This window comes from Xyrauchen texanus, chromosome 7 (genome assembly GCF_025860055.1).
Source record: "Xyrauchen texanus isolate HMW12.3.18 chromosome 7, RBS_HiC_50CHRs, whole genome shotgun sequence".
In the NCBI taxonomy this organism is placed as follows: Eukaryota; Metazoa; Chordata; class Actinopteri; order Cypriniformes; family Catostomidae; genus Xyrauchen; species Xyrauchen texanus.
In genome coordinates, this window is record NC_068282.1 from 51,133,177 (window position 1) to 51,152,864 (window position 19,688).

Sequence of the window (19,688 nt, forward strand, 5' to 3'; positions counted from 1 at the left end):
GTGTGAAGTGTTTAATGTGAGTGTGTGTGAGTGTGTGTGTAGAGTTTAGTGAGTGAGAGTAGTGTTTAATGTGAGTGTGTGTGTGTAGTGTTTAATGTGAGTGTGTGTGTGTGTGTGTAGTGTTCAGTGTGTGTGAGTGAGTGAGTGTGTTTGTAGTGTTTAATGTGTGTGTGTGTGAGTGTGTGTGTGTAGTGTTTAATGTGAGTGTGTGTGAGTGTGTGTGTAGAGTTTAGTGAGTGAGAGTAGTGTTTAATGTGAGTGTGTGTGTGTGTGTGTGTAGTGTTCAGTGTGTGTGAGTGAGTGAGTGTGTTTGTAGTGTTTAATGTGAGTGTGTGTGAGTGTGTGTGTAGTGTTTAATGTGAGTGTGTGTGTGTAGTGTTTAATGTGAGTGTGTGTGTAGTGTTTAATGTGAGTGTGTGTGAGTGTGTGTGTGTAGTGTTTAATGTGAGTGTGTGTGTAGTGTTTAGTGAGTGAGAGTAGTGTTTAATGTGAGTGTGTGTGTGTGTAGTGTTTAATGTGAGTGTGTGTGAGTGTGTGTGAAGTGTTTAATGTGAGTGTGTGTGAGTGTGTGTGTAGTGTTTAGTGAGTGAGAGTAGTGTTTAATGTGAGTGTGTGTGTGTGTGTGTGTAGTGTTCAGTGTGTGTGAGTGAGTGAGTGTGTTTGTAGTGTTTAATGTGTGTGTAGTGTTTAGTGAGTGAGAGTAGTGTTTAATGTGAGTGTGTGTGTGTAGTGTTTAATGTGAGTGTGTGTGTGTGTAGTGTTTAATGTGAGTGTGTGTGTGTAGTGTTTAATGTGAGTGTGTGTGTAGTGTTTAATGTGAGTGTGTGTGAGTGTGTGTGTAGAGTTTAGTGAGTGAGAGTAGTGTTTAATGTGAGTGTGTGTGTGTGTGTGTGTAGTGTTCAGTGTGTGTGAGTGAGTGAGTGTGTTTGTAGTGTTTAATGTGTGTGTGTGTGTTTAGTGAGTGAGAGTAGTGTTTAATGTGAGTGTGTGTGTGTAGTGTTTAATGTGAGTGTGTGTGTGTAGTGTTTAATGTGAGTGTGTGTGAGTGTGTGTGTAGTGTTTAATGTGAGTGTGTGTGAGTGTGTGTGTAGAGTTTAGTGAGTGAGAGTAGTGTTTAATGTGAGTGTGTGTGTGTGTGTGTGTAGTGTTCAGTGTGTGTGAGTGAGTGAGTGTGTTTGTAGTGTTTAATGTGTGTGTAGTGTTTAGTGAGTGAGAGTAGTGTTTAATGTGAGTGTGTGTGTGTAGTGTTTAATGTGAGTGTGTGTGTGTAGTGTTTAATGTGAGTGTGTGTGTGTAGTGTTTAATGTGAGTGTGTGTGAGTGTGTGTGTAGTGTTTAATGTGAGTGTGTGTAGTGTTTAATGTGAGTGTGTGTAGTGTTTAATGTGAGTGTGTGTGTGTAGTGTTTAATGTGAGTGTGTGTGTGTAGTGTTTAATGTGAGTGTGTGTGAGTGTGTGTGTAGTGTTTAATGTGAGTGTGTGTAGTGTTTAATGTGAGTGTGTGTGAGTGTGTGTGTAGTGTTTAATGTGAGTGTGTGTGTAGAGTTTAGTGAGTGAGAGTAGTGTTTAATGTGAGTGTGTGTGTGTAGTGTTTAATGTGAGTGTGTGTGAGTGTGTGTGTAGTGTTTAATGTGAGTGTGTGTGAGTGTGTGTGTGTAGAGTTTAGTGAGTGAGAGTAGTGTTTAATGTGAGTGTGTGTGAGTGTGTGTGTAGTGTTTAGTGAGTGTGTGTGAGTGTGTGTGTAGTGTGTGTGTAGTGTTTAATGTGAGTGTGTGTGAGTGTGTGTGTAGTGTTTAATGTGAGTGTGTGTGAGTGTGTGTGTAGTGTTTAGTGAGTGAGAGTAGTGTTTAATGTGAGTGTGTGTGTGTGTGTGTGTAGTGTTCAGTGTGTGTGAGTGAGTGAGTGTGTTTGTAGTGTTTAATGTGTGTGTGTGTGTTTAGTGTGTGTGTAGTGTTTAATGTGAGTGTGTGTGTTTAGTGTGTGTGTGTTTAATGTGAGTGTGTGTGAGTGTGTGTGTAGTGTTTAATGTGAGTGTGTGTGTAGTGTTTAATGTGAGTGTGTGTGAGTGTGTGTGTAGTGTTTAATGTGAGTGTGTGTGAGTGTGTGTGTAGTGTTTAATGTGAGTGTGTGTGAGTGTGTGTGTAGTGTTTAATGTGAGTGTGTGTGAGTGTGTGTGTAGTGTTTAGTGAGTGAGAGTAGTGTTTAATGTGAGTGTGTGTGTGTGTGTGTAGTGTTCAGTGTGTGTGAGTGAGTGAGTGTGTTTGTAGTGTTTAATGTGTGTGTGTGTGTTTAGTGTGTGTGTGTTTAGTGTGTGTGTGAAGAGAGAGAGACAGACAGGTCGATGACAGACAGAAGTGAGTTATGAGTGGAATGTTGAAATATCTGTCAGATGAGTTGAACGTTTCCTCCCCTCAAAAGACTGTTAGTGACATCATTGTGTTAATGATTACAGGAGAATAAACTCTCGTCTGTTTCAACAGAGATCATGAGAAGAATCAACATTTAACCTCCACTCTTACACCTCCCCAATCCCAACCCCACCCCGACCCTCAACAAACATCCCTGTGGTCACACTTGAGTATACACACACAATATATATATTAATGACACACATTTATCTGTACACCTCTCTCTCCGCTGCCCCTCCCGAGAGCCCCCAAGAACTCCAATATCTGCCCAATTTCCCATCAAACGAATCTAAGTCCCCAGTCTTCTACATGACTCCCTCCCGTCTCTGAGCACCCCTCCTGAAATAAGGGTGCTCCAAACGACTTCCGTCCCTTAAAACTATTTGTGTCATCATGTTGATCACTACTAAAATTAATTTGGACTCGTTCCTCCTTTAATAAAGCACAAATGTGTGTTCCAGTGAGACACTTATAATGGGGTCAATGTTTAGAGTCTTAAAGGCAGAAATGTGAAGCTTTATGAAGCACTTATATTAACTTCTGTTAAATCGTGTGTATTATTTCAGCTGTAATGATGTTTAAATCGTCATGGTAACATGGTATAATTGTCTCTATCTTCACACGGATGTGTCAGTGAGTGATTTAATGACAGTAAAATCATGTTAACACTCATATTGTTTATGTCTTGTGTCTATACTTGTGAAACAGTATTTTAATGTTACAGATTAAACCCCATTGACTTGCATTGGAAGTGTCTCACTGGAACACACATTTGTGCTTTTATTAAAGAAAAGGAGGAACGAGTCCAAATTAATTTTTGTGGTGATCAACATTATGACACAAATACTGTCGACTGAGATTCACTTGTGTTGAACCCGGAATATTCCTTTAATTCACTTCATATTCAAAATTGAATAAAATGCTCCTCAAGTGCCACTCTTGAGTGCTATTGAGCATCTGAAAGTGTGTAGCGTTCACATAATGTGCGCTGATCTGAGAGCTGAAAACAACAGCACGACACTCTCATTACATTCTATAGTCACATTAAAATTATTTAATTTAGAGATTTTTACAGTTATCTTGTATTTCCTGCTGTAGTTTCTTCCCGTAAATGTAAAAGTGTGGTTTTATGCTTCCGTCTCATTTGAACTGTAAATGACCATGACAACACTTCCTGTGATGTTTATGAAGATAAGAGATGATGATGATGATAATCCAGATATTAATAAACACTGACACACTTGAACTTTAGAGGAAGTTATAAAAGACAGGTGTGTCAGGTGTGGCACAGGTGTGTTACTTTCACTAGAATTATATAACTGCTATTCACCATCATCCACCACATGTTGTCATGAACAGACACGACTGTGAGCTATAAATAATGAGTTGTGTTTATTAGTGGTGATTGTCTGTGTAAGCTTGAATATATGTTGTGACTCTATACATTATATAAGTATGCATATTTGATTAAGTATGATCATATATTATAAGATTGAACATACTGTATATGTTTGCTGTATATGTGTGTTTAGGTATAAATGTAGTTTTCTAGCTGTATTTGTGCATGTTCAGGTATGACCCCGAGAGAGACTGTTGGCATCTGGTGGCGCCCATGTTGACGCGGCGTATCGGAGTGGCAGTGTCCGTGATCAATCGTCTGCTGTATGCGGTGGGCGGGTTTGATGGGACACACCGGTTGAGTTCAGCTGAATGTTACAACCCCGAGAAAGACGAGTGGAGGACCATCGCGTCCATGAACACGGTCCGCAGCGGCGCAGGTGAGATCACGCTATCTTCATGCCAGGAATGACTCTCAGAATTCCCACACTCATGGGAAATGTGAGGAATTTAGAAATGTGCTTTTACAGGCCTGGAACATGGAAACATGGAAATTCCAATAGAAAAGAAAGTTTGTTGTGTGCAGGTGAGTCGTGTGAAATGATTCCCGAACATGCTTCTTCTGGGAACTTGGGCATTTTTATTTCATAATGTTTAATCCTAGTGCTGGAATGCTTGTACAGTATTCCCAAACCACTGGATAATCATGGAAATTGATCGGTCATTGATGTGGGAATCCTGCAGTCTGTACAGGAAGTAATGAACTGTGCTGTCATGTTTCACATCGCCGGCGTGAGCATGTTGGAGCATTGGATGCGTCGGCAGCGTGTCGGAGCGTGAGCTGCAGTGCAGTGGGAGTTTCGGCTTGGAGCGCTGCTGACGCTCAGAATAACACGGCACTGCTGATGGACAACATGAAAGTCATGTGACACTAAAACAATAAGCATCTGTAGTATGATGTGTATTTTATATGAATTAAAAGCAAATAAAGTAAACGAGAAACATTTGTCAGATGTAAAGAGACACAAAATCTAAATTAAATTATTTTAATGATATAGTTTAGTCATTTACAACTACCGCCTAACGATTAAGGCAAAATTTTACATTTTTCTTGTTTTTTTCTGATTTGACATGATATATCTCTGAGTGTAAATAAAGCAGCTCAGAAAAACTGCTTTTGTTTTGTTCTCTGAGAACAATATTGTGTTGATACGACAAATTAATCGAAAGTTACAACATTACAAATATAACTGATCATAGTGTCCAAAAACATCTCCAAACAAATAAAAGATAATAATTGTACATAAGAACTAATTACACATGCAAACACAACAATGACTAAAGGTTTGCATAGCATGCACACATGATTTTAGTCATGAGATTTCACAGAATGAGTTTCATTCTGTGTCATTTGAGTCATCATTGAGTCTGTGTCGTGTATTTGGCGCCATCTCCTGGTGGTCATATGTAACATTGTGCTTCATGTGGATTATCTAATGATCTATACATCTGATTATCTTGTGTGTGGACTCCATTGAAAGATAATCACAGACTCTAAATAATGATATGTGATGTTTTATGTTCCATACATTTTTTGTGTGAAGTTATAAGCTAATACAAGCATATAAGCAACACTAACATAATTGTCAAAGACACATATTTAGCTGTTACTTGCTATATTTTCATCTGTGAGTAAAACAAATAGTCTGGTTGTATTTTACTCTTGAGAGCTTTCCAATGACATGTGACACATTTGTTCATAATATCTACATGCATTGTAAAGTCGAGTTTCTAAACTTTCAAACAACACCTATTTTGTGTTGCTCAACACTGCAGTCATTCATATATTTGATGAGTATTTGTTTTTCTCACTTATCAAAGCTTAAAGGGTTAATAAAGGAAAATACTCACATATGCAATACATAGAAATCACTTTATTTTTCTGAATAGAGCCGCTTCTGTGATGCTGTACAAACGCTTCTCGTGTGAACGCCCTGGCGAGTCTGCAGCTATGTGACGACCATCTGCTCGTGTCTCGCTCAAGCTTACGACGTGAAACGGCCGTCAGGACTCGCGTCACACAATAATACAAATTCTGTCCTTTATTCATCCTCCTGTAGTTTCAAACATGTTTGACTTCTGTGGAACAAAAAATACAGAATGTTGTCGCTGCTCTTTTCCACACTGTGACTAACTGCTGTCAAACACAACAAGCACAGAAAACATCATTAAAGTACATTTTAAATCTAAGAAGTCGTACGATCTTCCCCTCCGTTGCAGCTCTTAAATCTCATGCTTTTGTTTTTGTCACCGTCATTGATGCCACACTGTCGGTTCTTGTTGCTCCAGTCGAGATCTGCAGCGGAGGAGACGAACTTTGTCTGATCTGGAATATTGGGCACAAAACTGTGTGTGCGTGTGTGTGTGTGTGTGTGTGCGTGTGTGTGTGCAGGTGTGTGCGCGCTGGGGAACTACATCTATGTGGTGGGCGGATATGACGGCACGAATCAGCTGAACACAGTGGAGCGCTACGACGTGGAAACGGACAGCTGGAGTTTCACCGCGTCCATGAGACACAGACGAAGCGCGCTCGGAGTCACCGCACTCCACGGACGCATCTATGTGCTCGGTACAATCTCACTGAACGCACACGCACACACTTAACACGTTATTGGTATTGCTAACGTGAAATCAGTTGTAGCAGAATCTGTTAGTGAGCAGTAAGATGTATTTAAAGAACACATTCATTCTACTGAACATGCTAATGTGTAATTCTCTCTGTAGGTGGTTACGATGGAAACACTTTCCTGGACAGTGTGGAGTGTTATGACCCAGAAACAGATAGCTGGACAGAGGTCACTCAAATGACCTCTGGTAGGAGCGGGGTTGGGGTTGCTGTGACCATGGAGCCGTGCCAAAAAGACCTCAACCCATGTCAAAAACGCTAATGCTCCGATCTCGCTCTCTTCAGGGTCTTTAGCGCACAATACATGTCAGTCAAAGAGTTTGAGAAGTGATTTGAGTTTGTGTGAACAAGCTCTAGAAGTTCTTCAATTGCAACGTCTCGTGGAGTTGATCGGAGACCCTCCGTGTGCAGATGAGCATCTAATGAAAGCATACAGCTCACATTCATGTGGATGTCCAGAACACGTCTGAGTTTAATAAAGTGCCATGATGTCACCTGAAGTCAAACGACCAGACTGAACTAATCCAGTGACGTTTGGTGGTTCAGATAAATACACCCCAGATGTTTTATTCCCTTTTTTTACTCAGAGATATTAATGACTCTTGAAACTGAAGATCAACCACAGAGATTGTGGACCTGTATAACCCCACTGAAGCGTTTTTATCAAATCGAATAAGTTTTGAAGCGTTTCTGGATGTCTCAACATGTGTTCCAGCCTTCAGCTACTTTTGATGACAACAACCGTTGCTTTTGCTCAATAAAAAGATGATTTTCACCACCTGTATTTGTAAACCAGTTTAAGCTGCTTTTTCCAGGGACTTTTGTACATTGATGTTGCATGAAGTCTTGTACATTGTTTTTTATTTATTTGAGACTTTTCATTTTCTCCTGATCCAACGGTTTAAATTTGGGTTTGTTTTTACAAATTAAGCTTTTTGATTGAAAGTGATTCATTTTTCCTTTCATCACTTAAGTATAAATGGGTGATTTAACATTGCTTTGTATATTTTACAGCAACAGATACGTTGTAAAAGCGTTGTGTATGAAGTGTTTCTTGATTGAGCCGCACGGTGGCGCACTTTAACTGTTATATGATTGAAATATTACATTTGTAAAAACGTATGTGGTTTTGATGTTGACGTGATATTAAAGATAATCTTTGTTTAAACTGCTGAGGGAATCCTAATAAATCATAATGCAGAGATAAAAGATGTTTATGGAGTAGATGAGAGGATTAGTCGGACAGATGAGAAACACTCAGAGTTGAATGTGACGTCACGTGATCTAATATGATAGTTGTCGGAGTGCTTCATGATTGGTTCAGAGAGGTATTGTTGGAGGGGCTTGAACGCGGCATCCAGAATCTCTATTTCAGTTCTACACAGAAGAGAAACTTCTGCTAATAAAAGTTACTTCACGAGTATTGTATTAGTACTGAAGTATGAAAAAACACTTGTAGATCTACCGGCTTCAGAAACGCAGGTGAGTTTCGATTTCTCACGAGCAGGTTTATGAATATAAAACATGTTTATTGTGTTTAATCAGTCTAAAGTGTTTCAGATTCTGATTAATAATAACTCAAGATCATCAGTTCACAAACATTACAAATGCTCGGTCACCGAAAGCAATGGAATAATGCAGTCATAAATGAGTAAGAAGTTTGTATTCTGAGATGAACACATTAAAATTAATATGATCTGTATGACACACGTGTATCCAAAGATGAACACATTAACATTAATATGACATACATGTGTTCTGAGATGAACACGTTAACATGATCTGAATCACACGTGTGTTCTGAGATGAACGCGTTAACATTAGTATGATCTGTATGACACACGTGTGTTCTGAGATGAACACGTTAACATGATCTGAATCACGCGTGTGTTCTGAGATGAACGCGTTAACATTAGTATGATCTATATGACACGTGTGTTCTGAGATGAACGCGTTAACATTAGTATGATCTGTATGACACGCGTGTGTTCTGAGATGAACGCGTTAACATTAGTATGATCTGTATGACACGCATGTGTTCTGAGATGAACGCGTTAACAGTATGATCTGTATGACGCGTGTGTTCTGAGATGAACGCGTTAACATTAGTATGATCTGTATGACACGCGTGTGTTCTGAGATGAACGCGTTAACATTAGTATGATCTGTATGACACGCGTGTTCTGAGATGAACGCGTTAACATTAGTATGATCTGAATCACAGCGTGTGTTCTGAGATGAACGCGTTAACATTAGTATGATCTGAATCACACGCGTGTGTTCTGAGATGAACGCGTTAACATTAGTATGATCTGAATCACACTCGTGTGTTCTGAGATGAACGCGTTAACATTAGTATGATCTGAATCACACGCGTGTGTTCTGAGATGAACGCGTTAACATTAGTATGATCTGAATCACACGCGTGTGTTCTGAGATGAACGCGTTAACATTAGTATGATCTGTATGACACGCGTGTGTTCTGAGATGAACGCGTTAACATTAGTATGATCTGAATCACACGCGTGTGTTCTGAGATGAACGCGTTAACATTAGTATGATCTGAATCACACGCGTGTGTTCTGAGATGAACGCGTTAACATTAGTATGATCTGTATGACACGCGTGTGTTCTGAGATGAACGCGTTAACATTAGTATGATCTGAATCACACACGTGTGTTCTGAGATGAACGCGTTAACATTAGTATGATCTGAATCACACACGTGTATTCTGAGATGAACACATTAACATTAGTATGATCTGAATCACACACGTGTATTCTGAGATGAACACATTAACATTAATATGATCTGAATCACACACGTGTATCCTGAGATGAACACATTAATATGACACACGTGTATCCTGAGATGAACACATTAATATGACACACGTGTATTCTGAGATGAACACATTAATATGACACGTGTATCCTGAGATGAACACATTAATATGACACACGTGTATCTTGAGATGAACACATTAATATGACACACGTGTATCCTGAGATGAACACATTAATATGACACACGTGTATCCTGAGATGAACACATTAACATTAATATGATTTGTATGACACACGTGTATCCTGAGATGAACACATTAATATGACACGTGTATCCTGAGATAAACACATTAATATGACACACATGTATCCTGAGATGAACACATTAACATTAATATGATCTGTATCACACATGTGTATCCTGAGATGAACACATTAATATGACACACGTGTATCCTGAGATGAACACATTAACATGACACACGTGTATCCTGAGATGAACACATTAATATGACACACGTGTATCCTGAGATGAACACATTAATATGACACACGTGTATTCTGAGATGAACACATTAACATTAATATGATCTGTATGACGCGTGTGTTCTGAGATGAACGCGTTAACATTAGTATGATCTGAATCACACGCGTGTGTTCTGAGATGAACGCGTTAACATTAGTATGATCTGAATCACACGCGTGTGTTCTGAGATGAACGCGTTAACATTAGTATGATCTGTATGACGCGTGTGTTCTGAGATGAACGCGTTAACATTAGTATGATCTGAATCACACACGTGTGTTCTGAGATGAACGCGTTAACATTAGTATGATCTGTATGACACACGTGTGTTCTGAGATGAACGCGTTAACATTAGTATGATATGAATCACACACGTGTGTTCTGAGATGAACGCGTTAACATTAGTATGATCTGTATGACACACATGTATCCTGAGATGAACACATTAATATGACACGTGTATCCTGAGATGAACACATTAATATGACACACGTGTATCCTGAGATGAACACATTAATATGACACACGTGTATTCTGAGATGAACACATTAATATGACACACGTGTATCCTGAGATGAACACATTAACATTAATATGATCTGTATGACACACGTGTATCCTGAGATGAACACATTAATATGACACGTGTATCCTGAGATAAACACATTAATATGACACACATGTATCCTGAGATGAACACATTAACATTAATATGATCTGTATGACACATGTGTATCCTGAGATGAACACATTAATATGACACACGTGTATCCTGAGATGAACACATTAACATGACACACGTGTATCCTGAGATGAACACATTAATATGACACACGTGTATTCTGAGATGAACACATTAACATGACACACGTGTATCCTGAGATGAACACATTAATATGACACACGTGTATCCTGAGATGAACACATTAATATGACACACGTGTATTCTGAGATGAACACATTAACATTAATATGATCTGTATGACGCGTGTGTTCTGAGATGAACGCGTTAACATTAGTATGATCTGAATCACACGCGTGTGTTCTGAGATGAACGCGTTAACATTAGTATGATCTGAATCACACGCGTGTGTTCTGAGATGAACGCGTTAACATTAGTATGATCTGAATCACACACGTGTGTTCTGAGATGAACGCGTTAACATTAGTATGATCTGAATCACACACGTGTGTTCTGAGATGAACGCGTTAACATTAGTATGATCTGAATCACACACGTGTATTCTGAGATGAACACATTAACATTAGTATGATCTGAATCACACACGTGTATTCTGAGATGAACACATTAACATTAATATGATCTGAATCACACACATGTATCCTGAGATGAACACATTAATATGACACACATGTAATCTGAGATGAACACATTAATATGACACACGTGTATTCTGAGATGAACACATTAATATGACACACGTGTATCCTGAGATGAACACATTAACATTAATATGATCTGTATGACACACGTGTATCCTGAGATGAACACATTAATATGACACACGTGTATCCTGAGATGAACACATTAATATGACACACGTGTATCCTGAGATGAACACATTAACATTAATATGATCTGTATGACACACGTGTATCCTGAGATGAACACATTAATATGACACGTGTATCCTGAGATGAACACATTAATATGACATGTGTATCCTGAGATAAACACATTAATATGACACACATGTATCCTGAGATGAACACATTAATATGACACACGTGTATTCTGTGTGATGATTTCTTGTGATTTGGTTCTGTAATAACTGATGTTTTTGGGGAAATGTTGTCAGGATTTTTCATTGAGCTCTTCATTTATCTGTGACAGGTGTGAAGATGATTCCTGTGAATGAGTTCCGGAGCATCACAACAGAACAGAACCCGAAGTTCAGGGTTCTGAAGCCGTGGTGGGACGTGTTGTCGGAATATCTGGGCATTGCCATGCTCATGATTGGGGTGTTCGGATGCACAGTTCAGGTGTGACATCAGTTTCTCTTCAGAGTTATGATCATACTGAAGCCAGTCTGTCAAAGCAATAGTTCACCCTAATCATTCTCCTTCTGTCTTGCACAAAGGGGATGTTTAGCAGAATCTCTGTGCTGCTCTTTTCCGTACAATAAATACAGATGGTGATTTGTACTTCCAAGCCCCAGAAAGGACAAAACAATCACCTTAAAATTGTACTAAAAGTAGTTCTTATAACACAAGCGCTATATTCCTAGTCTTCTGAAGCCATATCATAGCTTTGTGTGAGAAACAGAGTAAAATGTTGTCTCAGTTATGTCTCAAATAATAATAATAATTCTTTACATCTAGCGCTTTATATAGTATAGGGGGAATCTCCTCAGCCTCCATCAGTGTGCAGCATCCACCTGGATGATTGACAGCAGCCATAGTGCACCAGTACCACACACCATCTACTGGTGGAGAGGAGAGAGTGGAGTGAAACAGCCAATTCATGGATGGGGATTGTTAGGAGGCCATGATTGATAAGGGCCAATGGGGGAATTACACCCCTACTCTTTTCGAGAAGTGTCCTGGAATATTTAATGACCACAGAGAGTCAGGACCTTAACGTCTTTTTACAGCATAGTGTCCCCGTCCCTGTACTGGGGCATTAGGACCTAAACTGAGGCTTTATGTAGGCATTGTTTTTGGTTCGGTCATTTTTTCAGGCACATGTTTGATGTTTTAATATCAACTTTATGTAATACTTGCCAATCTATTTATGGACCTCTGAACAAAATAGTTCACCCATTCTTGTTACATGTGCTATTTATAGCAATCAAACTGAAGATAAGACTAATTATCGGGACAAATGTGTCCTGTAACTTTGTCATGATGCGGGAGATGGCAGGTAAACGGGATGTGTATGTAGTTATCATGTAATTTGCCACCAGCTGAATCCAGTTTCTCCTGCCACCACATGGAGATGTTCACATCAATTTAGATGAAAATTAAAATTAAAAGACATAAAATAGACATCAACTTTTTTTTATCAACATCAACATTTTAGGTATAAGTTTAGGTAAAAGGGTGTCGATTTAACATGTTAATTTAGTGCAATTCATTATAAAAAGAACTGACGCAATTAATCATGTCCTCGGATCATAATAAGGAATATTCCTACCATATTCCTACCATCAAACGTAAAGTAGCACCTTTCAGTTGCTCAGTCAGCAGGGGACAGTAAGCGAAATGCCGAATGTACAGATAACAAACACACTTACTGATAGCAGACGGCACAAGATGAGGACGTGTTCTTGCATTCACAGCTGGATGAGCTCAACTCCGAATGCAGGAGTCTCACGATGTGCTTTTATAAGTTTAAAACTATGTTTATGTTGTGACGCAAACAATGTGAGACACTCCAGAAGTGTCTGTTTGAGGCAAGTGTACACAGATGCACCCTCATAAAAGCCCTTTTAATAAATCTATCTCTGACAGATTCAGACTGATTCTATTGCAAAATTGAATTGTATGAATTGTAAACATCAGTGTCTGACAATCTTCATCTCTCCTCAGCTGACACAGGAGAAGATTTCTTGCCTGCCAAACCGCTTCACGGATCTCTCGAGAGGAGACGTGGACTGCAGTCATCTGCGAGAGCACAAAGAGAATGAGAGTATGTGGCAGTACGCCATCACCAAACGTCTGAGTCCAAACATCGTCGAGGTGTTCGGCAGGAAGAACGGACTCGATATCCACCAGTACGACTTTGTCAATCACTTCTGTTACGAGCGTGCCGTACACTGGTATGGCAAGTACTTCCCCTACCTGGCGCTCATCCACAGCATGATCTTTATGGTGGCCAGCAGCTTCTGGTTCAAGTTTCCAGGAACATCATCAAAGATCGAGATGTTTGTGATCATTCTGGGAAAATGCTTCGACTCTCCCTGGACCACAAGAGCGATCAGTGAAGTGTCAGAAGAAAGGAGAGAAGAGAGAACGGTCTCATGGAGAAAGAATTCCATGACAAAATCCACAATAGATGATGACACAGTGACTCTGATCCGATCTTCTGTAAAGTCCAACTCGGATCAGAAATCAGCAGAAACCGCTGCATCGCTCTTGGATAAAAAAGAGGGTGAGCAGGCCAAAGCCCTGTTTGAAAAAGTCAAAAAGTTTCGGACACATGTTGAGGAGGCAGATCTTCTTTACCTTATGTACGTGCTACAGACTGCATTAAAAGTTTTCAAATTTGCCCTTATCACCATGTATAGTGTTGTGTCGGTTCCAAACATCCAGATTGTGGTGATGTGCTCGGTGCCTCCAGATCTCACGGGCTTTGGGACATTCTGCTGTAACTATAATAAAGCACATCTGTTTTCTAAATTAGCATATTGCTACATATGCTTCGTTGGGGTGTATGGAATGTTGTGTGTATATTCACTTTATTGGCTGTTTCATCGACCATTGAAAGAGTATTCCTTTGAGGCCGTTCGATTGGAGACGGGAATCAATGACATACCAGATGTTAAAAATGACTTTGCGTTTCTCCTGCACCTCAGTGACCAGTACGACACCCTCTACTCCAAACGCTTCGCTGTCTTTCTCTCTGAAGTAAGCGAGAGCCGGTTGAGGCAGGTGAACCTCAATAACGAGTGGACAACTCAAAAACTCTGCACTCGTTTGGCGCGCAACGTGAGCGAGCGGTTGGAGCTCCACTTATTTAAGCTACCGGGGCTACCGGACACCGTCTTTGAGATTCCAGATGTAGAATCCCTCAAACTGGAAATGATAAACAATGTCACCATCCCTGGCAGCATAACGCAGCTCAAATCCTTGCAGGAGATCTCATTAATCCACAGTCCAGCCAAGCTGCAGCTAGCGGCCCTCAGTCACCTACGTGAGAACCTCAAAGTTCTGCATCTGACCTTTGAGAGCCCAGACCAGGTGCCGCTGTGGATGTACACCTTACAGAACCTGGAGGAACTTCATCTGAGCGGCCCCTTAAGCAATGAGCTCTCTCGCAGTCCTACCTTGGACACCTTACGTGAGCTTAAACATCTACGTGTGCTGATGTTACATTGTAAACTGACCAAGATACCGCCCAGTACCGTGGATGTTTCTGGCCAACTGTTGCGACTCTGCATTCACAATGAAGGAACACGACTTCAGGTCTTCAATAGTCTGAAAAAGCTGGTTAACCTCGCTGCTCTGGAGCTGACAGGCTGTCGACTGGAGCGAATCCCCAGTGCTGTCTTCAGTCTTTCCCACCTGAAGGAGCTGGACCTGAGAGAGAACAGGCTCACCAGCATAGAGGAAATCCTGAGTCTGCAGCACTGTCGCCGTCTGACGACCCTTAGGCTGTGGCACAATGACATTTCTTGCATCTCCGAGCATGTCTCTAAACTCCGCGCCCTGGAGACTCTGGACATGAGCTGGAATAAGATCCGCAGACTTCCTGCTCGCCTCTGTTACTGCACCAAACTACGACATTTGGACCTCTCGCACAACCAGCTGACATCCCTGCCTTCAGAGATTGGCATCCTTCAGTGTCTGCAGTTCCTCTCTGTCGCCTACAACTCACTGGAGTCTCTCCCTGAAGAGCTGTTCTCCTGTAAGAGGCTGAAAGTTCTAGCATTGGGGAATAACAGCATTTCCGTGTTGTCCCCACGTGTCATGAATCTGGCTCATCTGGTGAGGCTCGAGTTGAGGGGTAACCGGTTGGAGTCATTGCCTGCTGAGATCGGCAACTGTATCTCACTGAAATTAGCTGCTCTTATCGTGGAAGATGGCCTGATTGAGCTGCTGCCGCCAGACGTCAAAGGCAAAATGAAAGACAGATAATACAAAAACGGGTTTGACACAAATGTCAGTGAGAGTTGAAAAAGCTCTGTGAAGCGTGACCATTCACAAACTTTTAAAGTTTTCTTTGAGTAAAACAACTGATTTACTTCAATCTTTTAAATAACCCAAAGCATCTGTTAGACAAGCAATGATCAAAACGATATTATGTACACTGATTACATCAATTACAAGTGCCTTCAGTTTATAAGCATGATAGTTAAACAGAAGGTGCATTGTTGTATTTGCAGCATGAAACACTGAACTTTCACCTGACTAGAACGACAGAATGACAGCTCTTAAAATCTCTGCACATTAGTCACAGTGTGTTGACATAATAGTAATATTGACACAATATTAACAGAAAAGAGGAAGTTTGAGGCTAATAATATAAACGGTTGATACGGTCTCATGTGTTGAGCAGCTTCTTTCCTTCAGAGAAACACTGTATGAATGCTGGAACCGCTAATACAGGAACAAATGTAATGTAAATGTAAATAAGCTAATCTTTCATGTATGACCCCCCAGTGATGTATTTCCTTTTAACCTCGTGGTTAAAGGTTTTCTTCCCAGTAGTTCAGATGTTTATATAATATGTTCATTGCGCTGTCAGTACTGTCATACCTGAATCATTTAATTATACAGCAGAAACATGCCGTACAATCTGAATGCCACATCATGCTGCAACTTGTCTCCAGAACAATAAACATTCACAGCACACTGAGTTCTTCACATGTGATTCTTGAGCGACATGTCTTCCTGGTTAATGGGCGTGGCTGAGCAGGTTTCCGTAAGTCTGTGGAGATTCTCTTAAATATTCCAGGTTCAATAGAAGTTAAGCACAGTCAGCAGCATTTGTAGCAGTGTTGATTAGCACACTTCAGTGTTGGAGTCTTGATATTGTGGTCTTGGTCTGGACCTGGGTCTCAACACTTAAAGTCTTGGTCACCATTCACTTGCATTGTATGGACCTACAGATCTGAAATATTCTTCTAAAAATCTTTATTTGTGTTCTGCTGAATAAAGCAAGTCACACACATCTGGGATGTCATGAGGGTATCCATCCATTTAAACTTTTACTTGCAGTGAAAATCAGACAAATGCCATGCAGAACTCTATGGTGGTGTACAGCCAGAGTAGGGGAAGAAGATTCTTCAAATTAAAACATACTGCCTGGACTGACATGTCTTGGTCTGGATCTGGGTCTTGAAGGGTCTGGTCTGGATCTGGATCTTGAAGGGTCTGGTATTGGTCTAGGTCTTGGAGGGTCTGGTATTGGTCTAGATCTTGAAGGGTCTGGTATTGGTCTAGGTCTTGGAGGGTCTGGTATTGGTCTAGATCTTGAAGGGTCTGGTCTGCATCTGAGTCTTGAAGGGTCTGTTCTGCATCTCAGTCTTGAAGAGTCTAGTCTGCATCTGGGTCTTGGAGGATCTTGGAAGGTCTGGTATTGGTCTAGGTCTTGAAGGGTCTGGTATTGGTTGAGGTCTTGAAGGGTCTAGTCTGGATCTGGGTCTTGAAGGGTCTGGTCTGGATCTGGGTCTTGGAGGATCTGTTCTGCATCTCGGTCTTGGAGAGTCTAGTCTGCATCTGGGTCTTGGAGGATCTTGGAAGGTCTGGTATTGGTCTAGGTCTTGGAGGGTCTGGTATTGGTCTAGGTCTTGGAGGGTCTGGTATTGGTCTAGGTCTTGAAGGGTCTAGTCTGGATCTGGGTCTTGGAGGGTCTGGTATTGGTCTAAGTCTTGAAGGGTCTAGTCTGCATCTGGGTCTTGGAGGATCCTGGAAGGTCTGGTATTGGTCTAGGTCTTGGAGGGTCTGGTATTGGTCTAGGTCTTGAAGGGTCTAGTCTGGATCTGGGTCTTGGAGGGCCTTGGAAGGTCTGGTATTGGTCTAGGTCTTGGAGGGTCTGGTATTGGTCTAGGTCTTGAAGGGTCTAGTCTGGATCTGGGTCTTGGAGGGTCTGGTATTGGTCTAGGTCTTGAAGGGTCTAGTCTGCATCTGGGTCTTGGAGGATCTTGGAAGGTCTGGTATTGGTCTAAGTCTTGGAGGGTCTAGTCTGGATCTGGGTCTTGGAGGGTCTTGGAAGGTCTGGTATTGGTCTAGGTCTTGGAGGGTCTGGTATTGGTCTAGGTCTTGAAGGGTCTGGATCTGGGTCTTGGAGGGTCTTGGAGGGTCTGGTATTGGTCTAGGTCTTGAAGGGTCTAGTCTGGATCTGGGTCTTGGAGGGTCTTGGAGGGTCTGGTATTGGTCTAGGTCTTGAAGGGTCTAGTCTGCATCTGGGTCTTGGAGGATCTTAGAAGTTCTGGTATTGGTCTAGGTCTTGGAGGGTCTGGTATTGGTCTAGGTCTTGAAGGGTCTAGTCTGCATCTGGGTCTTGGAGGATCTTAGAAGTTCTGGTATTGGTCTAGGTCTTGGAGGGTCTGGTATTGGTCTAGGTCTTGAAGGGTCTAGTCTGGATCTGGGTCTTGGAGGATCTTGGAAGGTCTGGTATTGGTCTAAGTCTTGGAGGGTCTAGTCTGGATCTGGGTCTTGGAGGGTCTTGGAAGGTCTGGTATTGGTCTAGGTCTTGGAGGGTCTGGTATTGGTCTAGGTCTTGAAGGGTCTAGTCTGGATCTGGGTCTTGGAGGGTCTTGGAGGGTCTGGTATTGGTCTAGGTCTTGAAGGGTCTAGTCTGGATCTGGGTCTTGGAGGGTCTGGTATTGGTCTAGGTCTTGAAGGGTCTAGTCTGCATCTGGGTCTTGGAGGATCTTAGAAGTTCTGGTATTGGTCTAGGTCTTGGAGGGTCTGGTATTGGTCTAGGTCTTGAAGGGTCTAGTCTGGATCTGGGTCTTGGAGGATCTTGGAAGGTCTAGTATTGGTCTGGATCTTGGAGTGTCTGGTTTTGACTACACCTCTGCCACACTTACAATCGAAAATGTACACACAGTTTCAAAAATATAACCACAAAATCTAATATTGAAACATATTAGTCTGATAAAATTGCTTACAGGGTTTATGACATTGTATTGCCATGGCAATGAAGTTACAATATTGGATGCAACTTTACATTGATAAGTTTAGTAAGTGGTTGCGTGAACACATACAACGTTTACATCTTGTGGCGATACTTTTGAGACGGTGTCTATTTTAGTGATTACAGATTGACCCCACTGACTTCCATTGTAAGTGTCTCACTGTAACACAGATTTAAGTTTGTTTTAAATAAACGAGGAACAAATCCAAAATATTTTTTGTGGCAATCAACATTATGCCAATAATGCTGTCGATTGAGCTGAAATTGTATTAAACCGGGAACGTTCCTTTATGACTATAAAAATGATTTAGTATAATGATTGTGCTGCTAGTCATGTTTATCAGACACACCCAAAAACCTACAGTGAACAAAGTCCCCTGAAAATAAATAGCAATCATTTGCATGTGTGTGTGTGTCTTATTAGTACTGTATGTGAACTTTGTTGTGTAATGTAATATCAGTGACGGCATTTCATTTGGTATGATTGATGAAGCGTTAATAACTGTTAACTGATACATTGAACACATTACAGTGACTCAGGTGTTCAGGTTTCTTTATGTTGTCTGACTTCAAGCATCAACTCTGCAAATACTATTAATGCATTACAGAGAATCACTAATAAAAATGACCAAATTGCCCTGAAACCCACAACGTTACACAGAACACAGAAATGCAGAACTGGTGGATGGCTGAGAGAGTTTCCTGAATGATGTAACTACTATCCTGAGATTTTGGGTTCAACACAGTGTGCAAACAAAACCGCCATTGTGTCCATGTCTTTTCTTGTTTAAAAGCCCCAGAAAAATAGACTTCCTGTTCAAAGTGAAGCACCATGGTAGCACAATGTTTGCCTTGTACAGTCACTCACATTCCTGTGTTGGGTCACCTTGAGCACACAGACACTGGACCTGTTTGTGAAGGGGAAGGGAGACTTTAGACAGGTGCATACTGAAAGTTTGAGAGCATACCTGCCCCAGAAAGTATTTGGACATTTGTCACATTTAAAAGTGTGTCTTTACCTTAATGTAGCTCACCTTTCGAGGTAAACAAACCAAAAGATGTTTAGTAGGTTCTCTCTTGTTCTTGATAAGAGAGCCATCTAGTGGAACCAAATGATG

General features: G+C 41.0%; 2 protein-coding genes across 17 annotated transcripts in view; both read left to right on the top strand.

Annotated features, from left to right (window-relative positions):
* keap1b (kelch-like ECH-associated protein 1b) overlaps nucleotides 1-7,627 on the top strand; it is a 22,480-nt gene extending 14,853 nt beyond the window's left edge. For both annotated transcript variants that reach the window (XM_052129846.1, XM_052129847.1), the window contains exons 5-7: nucleotides 3,979-4,184; nucleotides 6,197-6,373; nucleotides 6,529-7,627. In XM_052129846.1, the coding sequence (XP_051985806.1) occupies nucleotides 3,979-4,184; nucleotides 6,197-6,373; nucleotides 6,529-6,692 (547 nt within the window). In that variant the 3' untranslated portion in view covers nucleotides 6,693-7,627. The remainder of the gene's footprint in view (nucleotides 1-3,978; nucleotides 4,185-6,196; nucleotides 6,374-6,528) is intronic.
* A 142-nt stretch (nucleotides 7,628-7,769) lies between these two features.
* Nucleotides 7,770-18,942, top strand: si:zfos-323e3.4 (volume-regulated anion channel subunit LRRC8E). Of its 15 annotated transcripts, none has more exons than XR_007970880.1 (4): nucleotides 7,770-7,912; nucleotides 11,599-11,747; nucleotides 13,296-17,992; nucleotides 18,266-18,942. XR_007970880.1 is itself a non-coding variant. In XM_052129551.1 (3 exons), the coding sequence occupies exons 2-3, from the start codon at nucleotides 11,607-11,609 to the stop codon at nucleotides 15,561-15,563; spliced, it is 2,409 nt and encodes an 802-aa protein (XP_051985511.1). In that variant the 5' UTR covers nucleotides 7,770-7,912; nucleotides 11,599-11,606; the 3' UTR covers nucleotides 15,564-18,942. The 15 variants fall into 15 exon arrangements, 1 of the variants encoding a protein (XP_051985511.1); XR_007970878.1 differs by having other exon boundaries at nucleotides 13,296-17,773; nucleotides 17,875-18,942; XR_007970882.1 differs by having other exon boundaries at nucleotides 13,296-17,773; nucleotides 17,966-18,942.
* Nucleotides 18,943-19,688: the final 746 nt, after the last annotated feature.